We start from the raw sequence: 18,254 nt of genomic DNA, 5'->3' as shown, positions 1-18,254 counted from the left end.
GAGGGAGAGAGGGAGAGAGAGAGAGAGAGAGAGGGAGAGAGAGAGAGAGAGAGAGAGAGGGGAGAGAGAGGGAGAGAGAGGGAGAGAGAGGGAGAGGGAGAGAGAGGGAGCGGGAGAGCGGGAGAGAGAGGGAGAGAGGGAGAGAGAGAGAGAGAGTGTGTGTGTGTGTGTGAAAGAGAGAAAGAGAGAGAGAGAGAGAGTGTGTGTGTGTGAGAGAGAAAGTGTGTGCGTGTGTGTGAGAGAAAGAAAGTGTGTGAGACATTGTTCAGGAATGTTAAAGGAGTGGCAGCAGAAAAGTTTGTGACCTACAGATAACTGCAGCTGTAATGGCAATGTGTGGCATTTTGGAGCATTTCAGCCAATCACGTACCTCTGCTGCCGCCTCTGCCACGGCCCCGGCCCCGCCCCCTGCCCCGGCCACGCCCCCTGAAGCCGCCGCGGAAGGGCGCGCCCTCACTCTTCACGCTGGACACCTCGTCATGGTCGTCTCTCCACTCCCGCTCGTACTTCCCACTGTGCCAATCTGCAGGGGCCCAAACACACAACCAGCCAATCAGATCGCTGCGAAACCTGCCAATCAGCAGGGGCCCAAACACACAGCCAGCCAATCAGCACAGCGAAACCTCAGTGTGTGTGTGTGTGTGTGTGTGTGTGTATGCAGAGTATGTATGTACACATGCACATGTAGTGCATGTATGAGTATGTATGCATGCGTGTGCTCACTCAGTGTGTGTGTATATTAGTGCGAACATAGCCATGCAAAATAGTATTTCATCGAGTATATATAGAGGTGTAGTTTTAGATTGTTTATTTCCGATTCGGGGGGCTGAATTCGGGGATCCCCTCCCTCACCTCTGAGTTCGTTCCTGCTGTTCGGGGGCATTCTGGGGGGGTCGTTTTGGCGGGTGTTGTTCCGGGAGGCCGAACGTTCGCGGGGGCCCTCCGACTTCACCTCGATCATGAGGGGAACCCACCTGTGCTTGTTACCTGTACGGGGGGGACAACCAGAGAGAGGGGGTTTCACCGCGTTCAGCACAGGACACGCAACATAAATCACACAATTACTCACGTGCCAGTGACAGGTTTAATCGCACACACAGCTTCATAAACACTGAGGAAAACTTGAATATGGGAAGATTACAGAGTTAGCTGGATAACTGCACAGAGTAAACCCTGAAACAGCTCTCTTTACTTCAGTCCACGTTGGACATTCGGGAGGGTTCCAGGTTTTACTCAGTGCAGAAATCCAGCTAACTCAGTAATCCTGCTTTGTGGGTTTTACTCAGTGCAGTTATCCAGCTAACTCAGTAATCCTGCTTTGTGGGTTTTACTCAGTGCAGTTATCCAGCTAACTCAGTAATCCTGCTTTGTGGGTTTTACTCAGTGCAGTTATCCAGCTAACTCAGTAATCCTGCTCTGTGGGTTTTACTCAGTGCAGTTATCCAGCTAACTCAGTCATCCTGCTTTGTGGGTTTTACTCAGTGCAGTTATCCAGCTAACTCAGTAATCCTGCTTTGTGGGTTTTACTCAGTGCAGTTATCCAGCTAACTCAGTACTCCCGCTCTGTGAAACAGGGCCCTAGGACCTTTCCTGGTGTTTTGAGAGCGTTTTGCGTGCGGCTATTCCACGGCCGGCCAGCAGGGGGCCTCAGCGGGCCGTGGAGGAGGGAGGCAGGGAGGCTCCGGCAGAGGAGTAAGAATGACGTGGCCCTGCGGTGATGCAGAGGCCGGAGCGCTACGGAGAGCAGCGCGTGGAGGAGGAAAACTGGAGCGGCGCTCCGGAGGGGGAAGCGCCCGAGCGACAGGTCCGATCAGAGCCGGAACACCGGGGGCGCTCCCGAGACGGAAGAGCGAGAGGGAGAGAACGTGTGGAAGAGGGAGGAGGGAGGAGGGAGGAGGGAGGAGGGAGGAGGGAGGAGTCTGATTGGACAGCGAACGCTGGAAAACTTACGAAATTCAAACTAAAAATAAGAAACGCTCCCAAAATTTAGTATGGGCATTTTTTTCCAAGCTCTTTTTTTTTTACGGGACTTCCAGGATGTTGAAAAGATACGCAGGTCAGAGGAGAAAAGAGGTTGTAAGGTCAGAAAATAAGCAAAAATAATGTACTAACGTCTTTAGAGTAAGACAGGGATGTCGAGGACCCCAGTGAGGTTTACTACACATCCCGCTGTGTAAGGCTGGAGGACTCACCAAAATGACCGTTCCCCTCCCCTAAGACCTGACCCCCCCTCCTCTCCCTAACCCCACACACCCCCCGGCCCCTGGGGGGCCACGCCCACCTTTCTTCTTCTGCCCGTTCTTCTGCGAGTCGTCCTCTCCGTTCTTCTCCTCCCCGGAGTCGTCGGACTTGGCCTTCAGGTTCTCCTTGCTCTCCTCGCTCTCCCGCTTCTCCCGCCAGTCCTTCTTCACCATCACCTTCCTGGACACCTGGGGCGGGTCGGAGGGCTGGCGTTAAAGGAGGAAGAGGAGGAAGAGGAGGAAGGTGAGGGGGGCTTGCCGACATGGCCTGTAAACGGCCGAGGCCCTGAGGCAGCCAGGCTACGGGCCGACGCTCACAGCCTACCGCGTGCGGTCAACAGTCCCAATAAAAGCAGCCAATCATTACATTACATTACATTATGGCCATTTGGCAGACGCTCTTATCCAGAGCGACGTACAGTTGATGAGCAGGAGACAATCTTCCCCTGGAGCAATGCAGGGTTAAGGGCCTTGCTCAAGGGCCCAGCGGCTGTGCGGATCTTATTGTGGCTACACCGGGATTCAAACCACCGACCTTTGCGGGTCCCAGTCATTTACCTTAACCACTACGCTACAGGCCGCCCTCAAACGTGAATATGGCGTCCTGAGACAAGTAAGACACAGAAATGCACAGTGCACGCACGGGGCAGCGAGGTCGGGCCGGTAACGTTTTCCCGCTGCGTCGCGGCGAACACACGAACATGCAACGCCATCAACAGCACAGCCGTGAGCGGGCAGTTCAGTCTCCACCGCCTCCTGTCGCAAACATCACTGCGGAAAGGCAGCTTACGTAACCAGTCAGCATAACACACACGGCACTCGTTAAGATTGGCACGGCTGCCCCCGTCTTCCCCGTGAGGTGACGCTCCAGGCAACAGAAAGCTTCACACCCAGTCGTGTTCCGTCAGGCAGCATGACGGAGGCATCGGCCACGCATATCTTAGGATAAAGGCGCTATATAAACGCCAACCAATAACCATTCAGTCCAGTTGTGTACAAGCACCATGAAGCCTTTAAGCCCAACTTGTGGACCAAGAACCCGGTGAGTCACAACAGAAATAAAAATAACTAAAATAAACATCTCACCCCTGACGTTGCACATTACAGACTTCTTCAACAGTGGCTCCAGGAGGAAGTGTCGCTACAATGCTAACGCTACAATGCTAGAACCGGACGGTCCGCTTGTGTTGGATTCCCCAAGGAAGGGAAGCGCGTTTATGTGCTTCACCGCCGCAGATAACGATCCGCATGTTGGCGGATTACTGCCTGGGAATATAAACGGTTTATAAATACACACACAAACCCTCACTCAGGAAGTCCCGCCCACCACTGCCATCTCACTACAGACGCTGCAGGTGTTCATGAGCATGTCTGAATGCACACACACATCAGAGGTGAGAGGGGAGGTGTCCTGCCCAGGTACACGCCCAGGTGCCCCGCTCTGGGGGACACGCCCAGGTGAGGTGTCCCGCTCTGGGACAGGCCCAGGTGCACGCCCAGGTGAGGTGGCCCTGCTGTGGGACAGGCCCAGGTGAGGTGGCCCTGCTCTGGGACAGGCCCAGGTGAGGTGGCCCTGCTCCGGGACAGGCCCAGGTGAGGTGCCCCTACTCTGAGAGACAGGCCCAGGTGAGGTGGCCCCGCTCTGAGAGACAGGCCCAGGTGAGGTGGCCCTGCTCCGGGACAGGCCCAGGTGAGGTGGCCCTGCTCTGGGACAGGCCCAGGTGAGGTGCCCCCGCTCTGAGAGACAGGCCCAGGTGAGGTGTCCCCGCTCTGAGAGACAGGCCCAGGTGAGGTGCCCCCGCTCCGGGGCGGAATTTCAGGAAGCAGGATTACGGAGTTCTGTGAATAACTGCTGGAAGCACTCTGGAGAGAGGGGTGAAAAGCACGGGGAGATGTAGACGTGGCCCCAGCTCTCCACCACCGGGCCGGCTCCAGGGAGGGGCCGTGGGGAACCCCCCGAGGGGGCATTCATTAAGGGAACCCCCCGAGGGGGCATTCATTAAGGGAACCCTCTTTGTTCTTTAGCCGGGCCTGCTCATGGCCTACGGGTACTGCAGCTAACGGCCAACACGGTCCTCAGCTAACACAGACGGCACACGTGAAACCAGCCCTCCTGCTGAGAGATTTGGACCACGGTCTCCCGGCGATGTGTGCGTTTTCTGCAGCCGAGGGAAAACGGCAGAACAGCAGCAATCGCCTCACTCCATGCTGAGCGCAACGCAGGCCAGCACGCAACTCGCAACTGCATTTGCCCACGCCGGTTAGGAGGCCAGGCTGGAATTCACACACGCTATTAATAGCCAAAAGCCCACCATGCTCCAACTACCGTGTGACAATCACAATCATTTTAAGCTTTAAAAGAAAAAAAGAAAGTCAAACTCAAGTCCAGAGTTATGCAACGCACACCACTGTACAGCACAGCTGATTAACGCAATCATATTAACGGTTAATCCAGCTTGATAAGCTTTTAATATTTTCTCCCCTTAAGCACAAGGCACTGGCCGTAACTGTATCTTGTTCCCCATATGTGCATGTAGTGGAGGCAGAAACTCTGGGGGTTTTCGACACCAGGCTAGATACGGTGCGAGACACTGTCTGAGCTCTGAGCTGAGCTGAGCGGTAGGTGCACTGGGGGGTAGGAACAGGCCAGCATTGTTCTCATCGTGGTGTTATGCTAAAGCACTTCTGGTCCCAAAGTGCCCCGGAATCCCGGGGGGGGGGGGGGGGCTGCAGACTTACTGGGGATCTGGAAGTGGGGGCTACTTCCCTGGAAGTGGGGGCTACTTCTCTGACCGGGCGGATCAGCGGGGCGCATGACCCGGGCCGGGGGATGGACTGAATCTACGCAGAGGGGACAACAAACCAGCGTTTCAGAGGAGCACAGCAGCCACAGGAACAATCATCATTTACAATTTGTAACTTGACACCTTTACAAGTGATTAGACTAAGCAGGAGACAATCCCCCCCCCCCCCGCCCCCTTAGGCAATGTGGAGTTAAGGGCCTTGCTCAGGGGCCCAACAGCTGTGTGGATCTAATCGTGGCTACACCAGGGCTTGAACCACCAACCTTCCGGGTCCCAGTTATGTACTTTAACCACGTACCTTAGCCCCCCCCCCCACCCCCCAGGAAAAAAAACAAAAAAACTAAGTGTGAAATCCAGACACGGTTGGTGTTAGAAAACAAAAGCTCCATTTTGTTTTTGTCCCCCCCCCAGAAAGCCTGAGCCCAGGGAAGAGTAATTTATATGAAGGGCCTCAAACCCGCAGCTGATTGGACAGTAACACGGGCTTCTGTAAAAGACAGAGACACAGAGAGAGGAGCGCCCTGGGGGGTGGGGGGGTGGAGGGGGGTGGGGGCTGTTGCCTCGGCCTCCCCCCGAAAATAGCCGGGGGTCTGCGGGAGCGCTGTTGTGTGTGTGGGGGGGGGGGGGAGCCCTAAAAGGACATCCCACCAATGGGGACGCAGAGCGGGTTATTCCTGTCTTCAGGCTGACCTACATCGGGCCTGGGCCCTGGCAGTGGAGAGCCGGGGCCCTTTCCTAAAAAAGGTGCTCGCTGAGGGTCAGCCCCCCCCTCCCCCACCTCCACCCCCCCCCCCTACCCCCCTCGCAACCCGGCAGAATATCACCCAGAATATCGCCCAGAATATCGCTTGCAGATACCCTTCGGATGGCTCTTATGCAACGGATGTGAAATGAATAGCACCCGCGGCCCCGCCCCCCTGCTCCTCGGACCCCGTCGGTTCCTGGGGAGTGCAGGGCTCTGTGGAGAGCAGGGTCACGTCCAGCCCGGGGTGAGGCAGTGCAGAGCAGGGCTAGAGAACTGGCCGCAGGTACCTGACCCCACCGTGCGCTCCACCGCCTGATCGCACCAATGATTTCACCGGCCTGGCTCAGATTCAAAAGGCTCGTTCGGTGAAATCGGGCGGTGCAGCGCACGGTTGCAGCAGGACATGGAGTTGAGCAGTGCTGCTGTATAAATACTGTTTAAAAAACTCTGTCCCGTGCACGGCCGTGTGAAGGGCAGTTACGTGCCCACACCGCTCGGAACACTGATTACCCAGCATTCCACGCTCCACAGCACAGAGGTCTCCCTGTAACCCGCGCAATCCCTGCCCCTGATCTCCAGGACAGGAGACTCCCATTCCGACGTTTTCCTGCACTGCGGACAGGAACGTCATCTCCGGGTTCTGAATGAGGGGGGGTGGGGTGAGGACTACTCCGTACAAAAGGCTTTCCCCTGACGAGTGAGGGAGTCACGGAGGGAGTCTCAGAGGAGAGGAGTAGTGGGACTGAGTCTCAGTCGATTTCAGCAGACAGCGTCTCGGAGGGGCGGGGCCGGTGGGAGGGGCTTACCTGCATGTCCTTCGTGGCAATCTCCCCCGGCGTGGGCCAGTTGTTGGCATCCCCGAAATCTCCCACCTATCAGAGCAGAGCAGAGACCAATCAAACACCTGCCCCGAAATCTCCCACCTATCAGAGCAGAGCAGAGACCAATCAAAGACCTGCCCCTAAATCTCCCACCTATCAGAGCAGAGCAGAGACCAATCAAACACCTGCCCCGAAATCTCCCACCTATCAGAGCAGAGCAGAGACCAATCAAACACCTGCCCCTAAATCTCCCACCTATCAGAGCAGAGCAGAGACCAATCAAACACCTGCCCCTAAATCTCCCACCTATCAGAGCAGAGCAGAGCAGAGCAGAGACCAATCAAACACCCAGCCGTTCCCTCTGCATTGATAATGAGCCACAGGGCAGAAGATCTGGATTTCGCGTGTAATCGCCCACAGAGGGAGTTTGAGAAGGTCCACCATTCATACCACCCACCCCAAATTGCAGCTTGCTCCAGTGCTGGCTTACGATCGGGACCCGTGCGCGGGAGGGACCACATTGCGATTGCAGTAAACGTTTGAATGACACATTCAGAACTTCCCCTTCCTGCCATTGCCTAATCTGAAAAGTCAACGCGGGAGGATACGATTCTGTCCGTTTGGTCACGTCACGCAAGATCTGAACAGCGTTTCTACAGTCTGCAACTATTACAGCCCCACAGGAGGCGCAAACAGCTCTCATTACGTTCTCTTAATTTCAGCACACACTCCCGACGGACTCAGCCCAAGGGCGCGCGTACGTTGCCCTCACACAAACACGGACGGTCATGTGTACACGTATGTAGAGACCCGTGCCGTGCTCTTGCCTTCGGAGGCAGAGTTGTGTTCCGCACACGGCCGGGCAGGAATGTACTTTCAGCGCCGGGTCACGAGTCCGCAGCAATCAAACCGCCAGGCGTAACGACGTGTCGTCGTGATATGGAGATATGCGCGGACCCTCGAGCACATCGGCTGCTTGAGCGGATCGGATACCGGCCCCGGCTTTCCTGCGTTTCAGCGTGCCCTTCCCGAGACCCCCGATCCCGTGCCTGCACGCACAGTGGGCCTAAAGATTAAGAGCTTCTGTGTGGGGGTGATTACTCTCACACAGCCACTCACAGAGCAGCTAACTGCACAAACACTCTACCCTGGCCCTCGGAACCCAACCCAGGCCCTCGGAACCAAACCCAGGCCCTCGGAACCAAACCCAGGCCCTCGGAACCAAACCCAGGCCCTCGGAACCAAACCCAGGCCCTCGGAACCAAACCCAGGCCCTCGGAACCCAACCCTGGCCCTCGGAACCCAACCCTGGCCCTCGGAACCCAACCCTGGCCCTCGGAACCCAACCCTGGCCCTCAGAACCCAACCCTGGCCCGCAGAACCCAACCCTGGCCCGCAGAACCCAACCCTGGCCCGCAGAACCCAACCCTGGCCCTCAGAACCCAACCCTGGCCCTCAGAACCCAACCCTGGCCCTCAGAACCCAACCCTGGCCCTCAGAACCCAACCCTGGCCCTCAGAACCCAACCCTGGCCCTCAGAACCCAGCCCTGCCCCTCAGAACCCAGCCCTGCCCCTCAAATCTTTTCTTCACACCAGGGAAGTGGAGTGAACAGCTGGCCAGCCTGTCTTCAGAAACGAAGGTGTGCCTTCTCTTGTGAGAATATCAAACAGATGTGATTTTATCACTGGTCTTTAGGCACGGCTCATTCATTACAGTCTGAGGCTTTTATCCAAAGTGACTTAAGTTGATTAGACTAAGCAGGGGCCAATCCCTCCCTGGAGAAACGAGGGATTACGTTAAGAGCCTGGCTCAAGGGCTCAACAGCTGCACAGATCTTATCGGGGGCCTACACCGTGGCACGGGACCACTCTCCAGGTCCCGTGAGAGCAGCAGAGCCGCTGAAACTGAGGCCGCGCCGTAGCGCACTGTGTTCCCGTGACGACAGCCTGTTCCCGTGACGACAGCCTGTCTGCATGCGCAGGGCGAGCCTTTCCAGGGTGGAAATGCCAGACATTTTTATCAGAGGCGGTCATTAAAAGAAGAGACTCTCACCAGTGTTGGGATTTGAAAGACACGTACATGGACACAAGGCCTTAGCCAGACGAGGAGGTGGGGGGGGCTTACCTTTCCGCCTCTCCTGGGTCGGGGGTTTCCTGCTCTCACCACCTTGGCTGGCACTGATTGTTCTGGGGGGGGGAGAAAGCACAGGTTACATGTCTGACCAATGAACAATGAGCTTGCATCCTACAGGGGAGAGGTGGGAACCAATCAACAATGAGCTTACAACCTAATGAAGGGAGGGGGGAGGTAGAGCTCAGGGAATTGAGAGACCGCTTTAAAAGTCCAAGTTGAGTTTTAAAAATCGTGAGTCATGGCTAACTTTAATAAGGAAGACGACTGTTTGGAGGAACGATGGCTTCCTCAAAAACAAACCGAACAAAAGGTCGGTTCACGACTGAGAAACACAAAAAAAAAAAAATCATTTAGGCGAAAAAAAGAAAAAAGGAAACACACCAACCTGTTACTTCACTAAAACAGTTTGAAAGTGCATCAAAAACTCACTGGGGAGTCCTAAATGTTCACTAAAATCTACTTGGGCACAATCCTGCCACAGATTCAAAATCAGGGTTAATTATAAAACTGGAGAAAGATGACGCAACAGAAGACTTTAATTTATGCCAGATTATAAAACAGTTACAGGGCGCAACCTCGTGTCAGAAACAATCAGGGAATCCATAGGCTTATGACGTAAAATGTTTTGAATTCCTAAGATGCAAGTAAACTAAATGTTGGCTCGTTTAGTAATACTTCCAAGTGTTTCCACTATGCGTTAGACCACACTGTACAAAAGTACAACCCTGATATGTGACGAACACGTGGCTTTAGTCTTCAACAACAACGAACAACAGCTGGGCCGTGAGCTCCCAGACAGACTCGCCCCCCTTATTGTGCGAAAGGGGCCTTACACTATGTGTTAAATGTCCACGAGAAGTCTTCTGAAATTCACAAGCAGGGGAACTTCCAAGTGAAAGTTTGGGATTCTTTCCTTACAGAAATCTTAATTCACCCAAAAAACTAAAAAGTATCATTGAAGTTTGGGAACCAGTACATGTAAGCATTTAAATGTATAAGTACATCTCATCACCCAAAGGCATACATGCATTCCTATCCAGAAGTGGAACATTGCCAGCTAACGGATAAATCTCACCGATGATAAAGAGTGAAATAACAACTGCGAAGCAACCATTACCATCTCCAGAAAGAGTCAAACCGTTTAACAATTAATTCAAACCCCAGCACACCCCCCGCCCACTCCCAGAGAAACTACCTCGTTCAGGAACTCATACACATTGAGGCCTGCACAGACACCGACCCTGATCCTCCCGCCTGCAGCTCATCACTACATTAAACAGCACGGTTTGGCTCACAAGACATAAGGAACCGGCTATAAGTAAAGGTTAAAACTCCGGACATTACAGCATGACAGTTTTACATAATCAGGGACAGCTACTGGCCAAGTAACAAGCCACTTCAGACTTACGTGACATAATTGGCATTGGTGACTAGCAGAATCAGCAGCGACTTGGCTGAAGTGGAACTGACTGACAGTGAAAGCCCAGGTCTGGCCTAATCAGAGTTGACAGCAGTTCCACAAGCGGCAAACATGTCTGACAAGTTCTTATTTAAAAACGAGACTTCTGTCAGCCACCGACAACGAACTGCCAACTTTCCACACGGAGGCATTAGGACGATCACCACTCATGTCGAACTCTACCAGGGTTCCCATGAATCTCAACGACTGCTCTCCATACACACATTCAAACGCTGCGGATCTACCAGACCGCCATTCACACACACCGTTTGCCTTATGTACTAGACACCCCCCACTAGCTCATGCTTCTGTCCAACGCGACTTACAGTTGATTAGACTAAGCATGGGACAATCCCCCCTGGAGCAATGTGGGGTTAAGGGCCTTGCTCAAGGGCCAAACAGCTGTGCGGATCTTATGGTGGCCACCAACCTTCCAGGTGCCAGTCATGTACCAAAGCTCTGCCATTTGTGAGTGTGTGAGAGTGCGTTTGTGAGTGAGAGTGCGTTTGTGAGTGAGAGTGCGTTTGTGAGTGAGAGTGCGTTTGTGAGTGAGAGTGCGTTTGTGAGTGAGAGTGCGTTTGTGAGTGAGAGTGCGTTTGTGAGTGAGAGTGCGTTTGTGAGTGAGAGGGTGTGTGTGAGAGTGCGTTTGTGAGTGAGAGGGTGTGTGTGAGTGAGAGTGCGTTTGTGAGTGAGAGTGCGTTTGTGAGTGAGAGGGTGTGTGAGTGAGATGGTGTGTGTGAGTGTTTGTGAGAGTGTGTGTTTGTGAGTGAGAGTGCGTTTGTGAGAGTGTGTTTGTGAGAGTGTGTTTGGGAGAGTGTGTTTGGGAGTGAGAGTGCGTTTGTGAGTGAGAGGGTGTGTGTGAGTGAGAGTGCGTTTGTGAGTGAGAGTGCGTTTGTGAGAGTGTGTTTGTGAGAATGTGTTTGGGAGAGTGTGTTTGGGAGAGTGTGTGAGTGTGTGTGAGTGTGTGTGAGTGTGTGTGAGTGTGTGTGAGTGTGTGTGAGTGTGTGTGAGTGTGTTTGTGAGAGTGAGAGTGTGTTTGAGAGTGAGAGTGTGTTTGTGAGAGTGAGAGTGTGTTTGTGAGAGTGAGAGTGTGTTTGTGAGAGTGAGAGTGTGTTTGTGAGAGTGAGTGTGTGTGTGTGAGAGTGTGTGTGTGTGTGTGTGTGTGTGTGTGTGTGTGTGTGTGTGAGAGAGTGTGTGTTTGTGAGAGTGTTAGAGGGAATGGGTGAATGAGGAATCGATTCTAAAGCCCTTTGTGTAGCCTTAGTTGCTGGAAAAGGCACAGTATAAACCCATCCACCATTCACCACAGAAAACACAACCAAACAGGCAGCTTTGAAAGGGCGTGGCACACAGGATTTGGCACAGCTGTGGAAGAGTAAAACATTCCCACTGACGCTCTGGGTGGGGTCACTCCCAGCACAATGCCAAGAGCCATGAAATCACAATCAACACAAAAAATAAAAACTTTCCGAAATGTGCCAATGGCTGGAATTCTTGACCGGAATGCTGACGATCTTAATCTAAAAATAGGATCATGATCCGATTATAAAACACATACCAACACTGCAAACCTCTTCTGAATATCCAAGGTGGCCAAGTCGACTGAACTCAGTGTGTTGGGTAAGTCTGGCAGTGCAGACGTCAGGCCCCACTGGGTACTCAGAGGAGGCCGAGACGACCCAGCAAACACGCAGGAAATGTCCGTCACACTGAACACACGGGAATGTCGGTCACACTGAACACACGGGAATGTCCGTCACACTGAACACACGGGAATGTCCGTCACACTGAACACACGGGAATGTCCGTCACACTGAACACACGGGAATGTCGGTCACACTGAACACACGGGAATGTCGGTCACACTGAACACACGGGAATGTCGGTCACACTGAACACACGGGAATGTCCGTCACACTGCACACACGGGAATGTCCGTCACACTGAACACACGGGAATGTCCGTCACACTGAACACACGGGAATGTCCGTCACACTGAACACACGGGAATGTCCGTCACACTGAACACACGGGAATGTCCGTCACACTGAACACACGGGAATGTCCGTCACACTGAACACGCGGGAATGTCCGTCACACTGAACACGCGGGAATGTCCGTCACACTGAACACACGGGAATGTCTGTCACACTGAACACACGGGAATGTCCGTCACACTGAACACACAGGAATGTCCGTCACACTGAACACACAGGAATGTCCGTCACACTGAACACACAGGAATGTCCGTCACACTGAACACACGGGAATGTCCGTCACACTGAACACACGGGAATGTCCGTCACACTGAACACACGGGAATGTCCGTCACACTGAACACACGGGAATGTCCGTCACACTGAACACACGGGAATGTCAATCACACAGAGAACAGCATCACACCCATCTACCAGCTCCTCTGGAGCCTCAGAATCAATGTGGGCACAACGAGTGGAGTTTCGCCCTCATCACTGTAAAGCTCTTTGAGGGTCTAGAAAATCGCAATATAAATACAATGATCTACCTATCGAACTCAACGGTTTAAAACACCCGTTTCATGTTAAGTACTGGTATTTTGTAATGTAAAGACTTTAATTACTTTGCCTGACTAATGAAATCAATAACAGCAAATAGTATTCCATGATAAAAAAGGCTGCGCGTTATACATGCGTACATGTTAGCAAGTTAAGGACGTGCGCCCGAGATTCATGTTCATTTCCGTTCCATGGCACGTAGGACAGACCCTGCTCGACCGCAGCCTCTCCGTTACATTAGAGAGGGAACTCAATACACACAATGAAAAGCCCAGACTGGCTGTCCAGCTTCCTAACGACACACAAATTAAGTTATAAAAACACAGACGCGCCCACGAGAGGATTACACACAAACAGCAGCAGGGATATGCGCTATACTGGAGATGAGCAGTACAGAGCCAGGCGCATTCCACCGGGAACTACTGTACATAACGGGCCTACTGTTACTTCACACGTCATTATCAATTCTCAGAATTACAAAATAACGTGATCCAACCATCAGCCCCCCACCTCACTCGGGACAAGCAGATAGCACGCGGGGGGCAAGTACTCGTGAAATATTCTCCATACTGAGGCCACACAGTGCACAGTGCAGAACAGGCGCGATTGGAGTGTTCTCAACTGAACATTCTAATGCTGATGTCACAAACGGACTGAGGGCAGCGGAGTTCTAGAACACTGACTTAGAATGTTGGGGAAAAAATAAAGAAATAAACTCTCTTCAAAGGGTTAATGTGCCACAGAGACAGCTCGCCATGGGTAACGGGGGTAAACTTAATCAGCGACCAAGCCTGAAGACACTGAGAACTACATACAGTACAGAGAGGGTTTATTTCACTAAACTAAACATGTCCAAGTGTGCCTTTTTAATGAGATTTTAAAAAAAATAAAAAAAAAATAAAAAGATTAAAATACAGACATTCTTTGATTTCGAGTCCCACATTTACACAGAGATAAGTGACGTGCTGCTCTCAGTTTGCCATGAACGCACTGCATAAAGAATGGCATTACAGGGGCAGCCACAGGGTGACCATTTACCAGTGAGAAAGCGTTGGAAAACCATTATGAGGAGGTTGATTCTGTGGTCTTAATGGAGAGGGTGCGTCGGTCTATTAGCGCTGAGGACCAGAGCACAGAGAGCACTCTGCTCCGGGAACACGGAGCTCGCACTGGACGCTCCGGCTGATCCCAGCGTTCCCACCTAAATAAAACCGGCTCAAGAGATTTCCGTGCGCTCCGTGACGTTCCGAATCAGAGCGGATTTTAAAAGTGAATCTACGAACCAAATTCACAGCTGAAATTCAGCCAAGCCGCAAGGTAAAACTGGGAGCTCACTACAACATTCTGGAAAACCAGAAAATGTGTGATTAAGTCCCACACCAAGGCGCCAGAGCAGCCACAGGGAGGCAGAGTCCAGAACGGCCACGATTCCCCCAGGCGTGAGCACGGGAATAATCTGCCCCGTGGCAGAATGATGAGACCAAACCCCCAGGACAGCCAGGCCTCCCACAGCTCTGGCTAAAGCAGGGTCCGGTTCCGCAGGTCCGGTTCTGCAGGTCCGGTTCCGCAGGTCCGGTTCCGCGCGTCTCTGGGGCCGCTTCAAAAAAAAAAAACATGGATACCGCAAACCACCGCGGTGCCCCCGTTTCCTCAGAGACCATTATTATTGCTTCACTTCCTGAAACATAAGCATAACTTCCGCTTCAATGTAAGGACAGCGAAACATCACACTGGGACTATTCTGCAGTCTGTCTGGCCATCGGACAAATAGTAAAGGTGAACGCTCACCTTTCTCATCACTCGCTAAACACGCGTTCAGTAGACCTGCTACCTTCAAGACTGCCCAAAGGAATACAACAGTTCCAACTATACACACAAAGATTAATCTACACATTTTACTGACCCGATAAGACGATTAGAATTAACACAACACAGATCTCTCAACATTTGGGATGTATTTTTAAGAGTGTGTATCTCACAAACTTAACTAAGCTTCTTTCTCACATAATTACTTGAAATTAACCTTAAGGAGAGAAGTCATTCAGCATGGTCAAAAAAAAATAAAATAAAAGATGATAAAATGTTGCAACAAAGTTTAGATTGAATGACTCCATCACCTTCCTCTTCCTCTTCCTCTTCCTCTTCTCCTCAAGGTCTAAAGTTCAGGCTTTGTTCTACACTACCTAGTCTACATGGACACTTCTGATTGGTGAACATCTCCCGAGAATTCGGACTGCAGACCAGAGGCAAGCACATCAAGCCAATAACCCGACGCAAAACCCTCCTCAACATTTTGTTTTATTAATAGTGATTAAAAACCACAAAACTAGTCCAAGTCAAACCTCGGCCTGCAAATATTTAACCTTAAACCACCTAACATGTCACATGGAACCATTATACCTTCCATGCAACTGTAGCTCACACGTAAAATGACTGACTTCACAAACCTGCCCATTGAGAGAAATAATCTCAGAGTAACCCTGACTGAGGTTTGCTTAAACCCACAAAACCTATTCCTGTGTCCAAGTCTACCGCCAGCCAAAGAGAAAACCTAATCCCTGACACCACTTTACAGATCCATTTCATGCGCTCCTTCTGCTTCTGCTTCCTTCCAAGAAACCTGTTGCTACACCAGAGAGGAACATAACGCGTGTAAGCATTAAGAAACCTCCAAAAATTAAACCATTGGGGCGAGAGGTACCCCCCACAGTCCATGGGCCAGAACTCAACCTGCACCCCGACCCCCCCACATCTGGTTCCCTGCCACGGTGCTGCATTGCACCCATACCCATGACGACGTGTCCTTTCTGGCAGGCTGAATATAAATGACTATATATAGAAAAATGTCACACTCTTCAACTTAATTTGCCATTTCCCCTGACGCTGAAGATTTAGATCCTAAACGCATGCAGCTAGGCCTACGCCATATGAAGTACAGACATACACTTTTCATTTCTCTCAGGCAAAAGCTCCCCTGGACAAGTACACAAATAGGGGAAATGATTTCTTTATTAAACACCCAAGGTCTTTTGAGGATACACACCCTGGAGAGGCGCTGAGGCTGAACTGACAGTGGGGTTTTTCTCTGGGATTAAAGGCATTACATCCACTGGTTCGTTCTTAAATCTTAAAAGGACCACAAACTGGTCCAGACACACAGAGTTGTGAAGCATGTCATATTTGGTTCTGAAAGGCCCATGTGGGATATCTGGCTGAGGTACATGCACACTAGGGGTTTTACGGGATTGTACAGGAAAATCCAGGAACGTTTGAAAGCTGCCCGGAGAGCTGGGGAAACGTTCTCAGGTTGTTTGGGCAGCGCGGGTTACTCCCCGGGCTGAAGCACAGCACTGCAGAACAGAGCTGAGGCACATTGACCCGGAGCAGCACACTGAGGGGCCCAGGGTACTAATCTATGGGGAGACGCAGCCAATCGGCTGCAGGATTGGCCATTGAGGCTTCAAGTTGACAGGCACCATGCAAGACCAGCGATCCTGATTGGATGCAGGTTTCAGAGGTGACACGCACTAGTGGGAGCTCTGCTGGACTGACCCAACACCGCCTCTACGGAGAAGCCTTAAAAATCACAACCTTCAGCACGAGGCAACTGCATATAAACAGACCCACTGATTATAAATCGCTAACGCAGCACTTCGGCTTGAAGATATCCTCATGTACTGATCAACATTAATGACGGAAATGAAGGTGATAACATGCGGCTGTGTGCTCGTACTTGCGCCTGAACATGCGAGAGAACGGAAAGCCCCGCGATACTCCCACAGAGCACACACTCTGGGGCGGGGCGGGGGGGGGGAGCGGATCCCACATCTGGGCAGCGGCAGAATGTTTAAAGAGCGGCTGAATCCAGCCGTGCCGCCCTAACCCAACGGCACGCGAGCTGACGGCCAGTAAACACGCCCAGACGCGAAGGAACCCGGGACAGCACCGCGATGATCTGAACCGGCACTGCTCGAACCCCCTCACAGAACGGCACGGAAGTCTCTCCATAACACCACGCCACAATCTTCCACTCATTCAGGGTCTGCTCCTTCACTGCAGACCGGGAAGAGGAAGCCTGGAGGAGGGCCGTTCAGAAAGAACCTGCACCCTGACCCAGGAGACCACACCACCTACTGCACAGTAAAGGCCCTGACCCACCACCGACTGCTCTGTAAAGGCCCTGACACAGGAAACCACACCACCTACGGCACTGTAAAGGCCCTGACACAGGAGACCACACCACCTACTGCACTGTAAAGGCCCTGACACAGGAGACCACACCACCTACGGCACTGTAAAGGCCCTGAGACAGGAGACCACACCACCTACTGCACAGTAAAGGCCCTGACACAGGAAACCACACCACCTACGGCACTGTAAAGGCCCTGAGACAGGAGACCACACCACCTACTGCACTGTAAAGGCCCTGACACAGGAGACCACACCACCTACTGCACAGTAAAGGCCCTGACACAGGAAACCACACCACCTACTGCACTGTAAAGGCCCTGACACAGGAGACCACACCACCTACTTCACTGTAAAGGCCACGTTTTCCACCATTTTATTATACCAATCAAGGCTGTCCCCGGCAATACAACACGTCATCAATACTCTGACACAGCGAGGAGAAAAACTACACCCAAGTGCGCATTTAATTGGCCGATGAGCTCTGAGCTCTTGGGATGCGTCATCACAGGGCTGTGTGATATGAGGGAAATATGCGATAATGTTGTTGAATATTGCGATGGCGATGTGACTTGTGATAAATAAACCTATATCGAAGTGCGCACAGTTCTAATGTCTTTCTGCTTTCGGTACACGACTGACACAGACCCCAGACAACGAAGAGCTTACGCCCACTGAATAATAAAGCAAATTATTATGCATTATTTCCAACATGTTTAACAGAATAAGACATACAATGAGAAGCAACCGTGGGAGCAGTGACGCTTTAATTTCTGGATTAAATTAGGAGCGAGAAGCTGGCTCAATCGAACCAGGAGGTAAGAGCTGACGGCACCAGGCTGACAAACCACAGCCGTGGGGAAAAAGCAGCTTCAACGGGGGCTAGCACTCGACACCGACTGACCCAAAGCCGCCAACGGGGACCGGCACAGGAAGCCTGGGACACCCGGCCAGAACCTCGCACCAGACACAACTTAATACCACTCATTTTTGAACAGTTATGTATTTTTAACCAGGGCTTCCCTTCAGATGTGGGCGTGAAACGGAGCAAAGTCAACAGACGGCAGGCTGGGGGGCGTATTCGAACGCACCGAGCCGATTGGCCAGCGAAATGTGCTTTTCAGCAGTGCGACCAATCAGGACGCTCCCCCCCGGTCTTACTGATATGGCGATGAATTACTGTGGTGTTTGACAGCAAGATCAGCCTTCCACACGAACACGAACCTGATGACCGTCAACACCCAGTCCGGCATGGAGGCTGACACACACACACACACACACACACACACACACACACACACACACACACACACACACACACACACACA

General features: G+C 52.2%; 1 protein-coding gene across 1 annotated transcript in view; it reads right to left on the bottom strand.

Moving 5' to 3' along the window:
* Positions 1–18,254, bottom strand: part of LOC133132466 (la-related protein 1-like) — a 42,085-nt gene that overhangs the window by 15,740 nt on the left and 8,091 nt on the right. The window contains 5 exon segments of the mRNA XM_061247923.1: positions 371–523; positions 853–987; positions 2,282–2,447; positions 6,596–6,661; positions 8,737–8,798. Of these exon segments, the coding sequence (XP_061103907.1) occupies positions 371–523; positions 853–987; positions 2,282–2,447; positions 6,596–6,661; positions 8,737–8,798 (582 nt within the window).

Source organism: Conger conger, chromosome 7 (genome assembly GCF_963514075.1).
Source record: "Conger conger chromosome 7, fConCon1.1, whole genome shotgun sequence".
Classification (NCBI taxonomy): Eukaryota; Metazoa; Chordata; class Actinopteri; order Anguilliformes; family Congridae; genus Conger; species Conger conger.
This window is presented reverse-complemented; position numbering and strand designations above follow the sequence as displayed.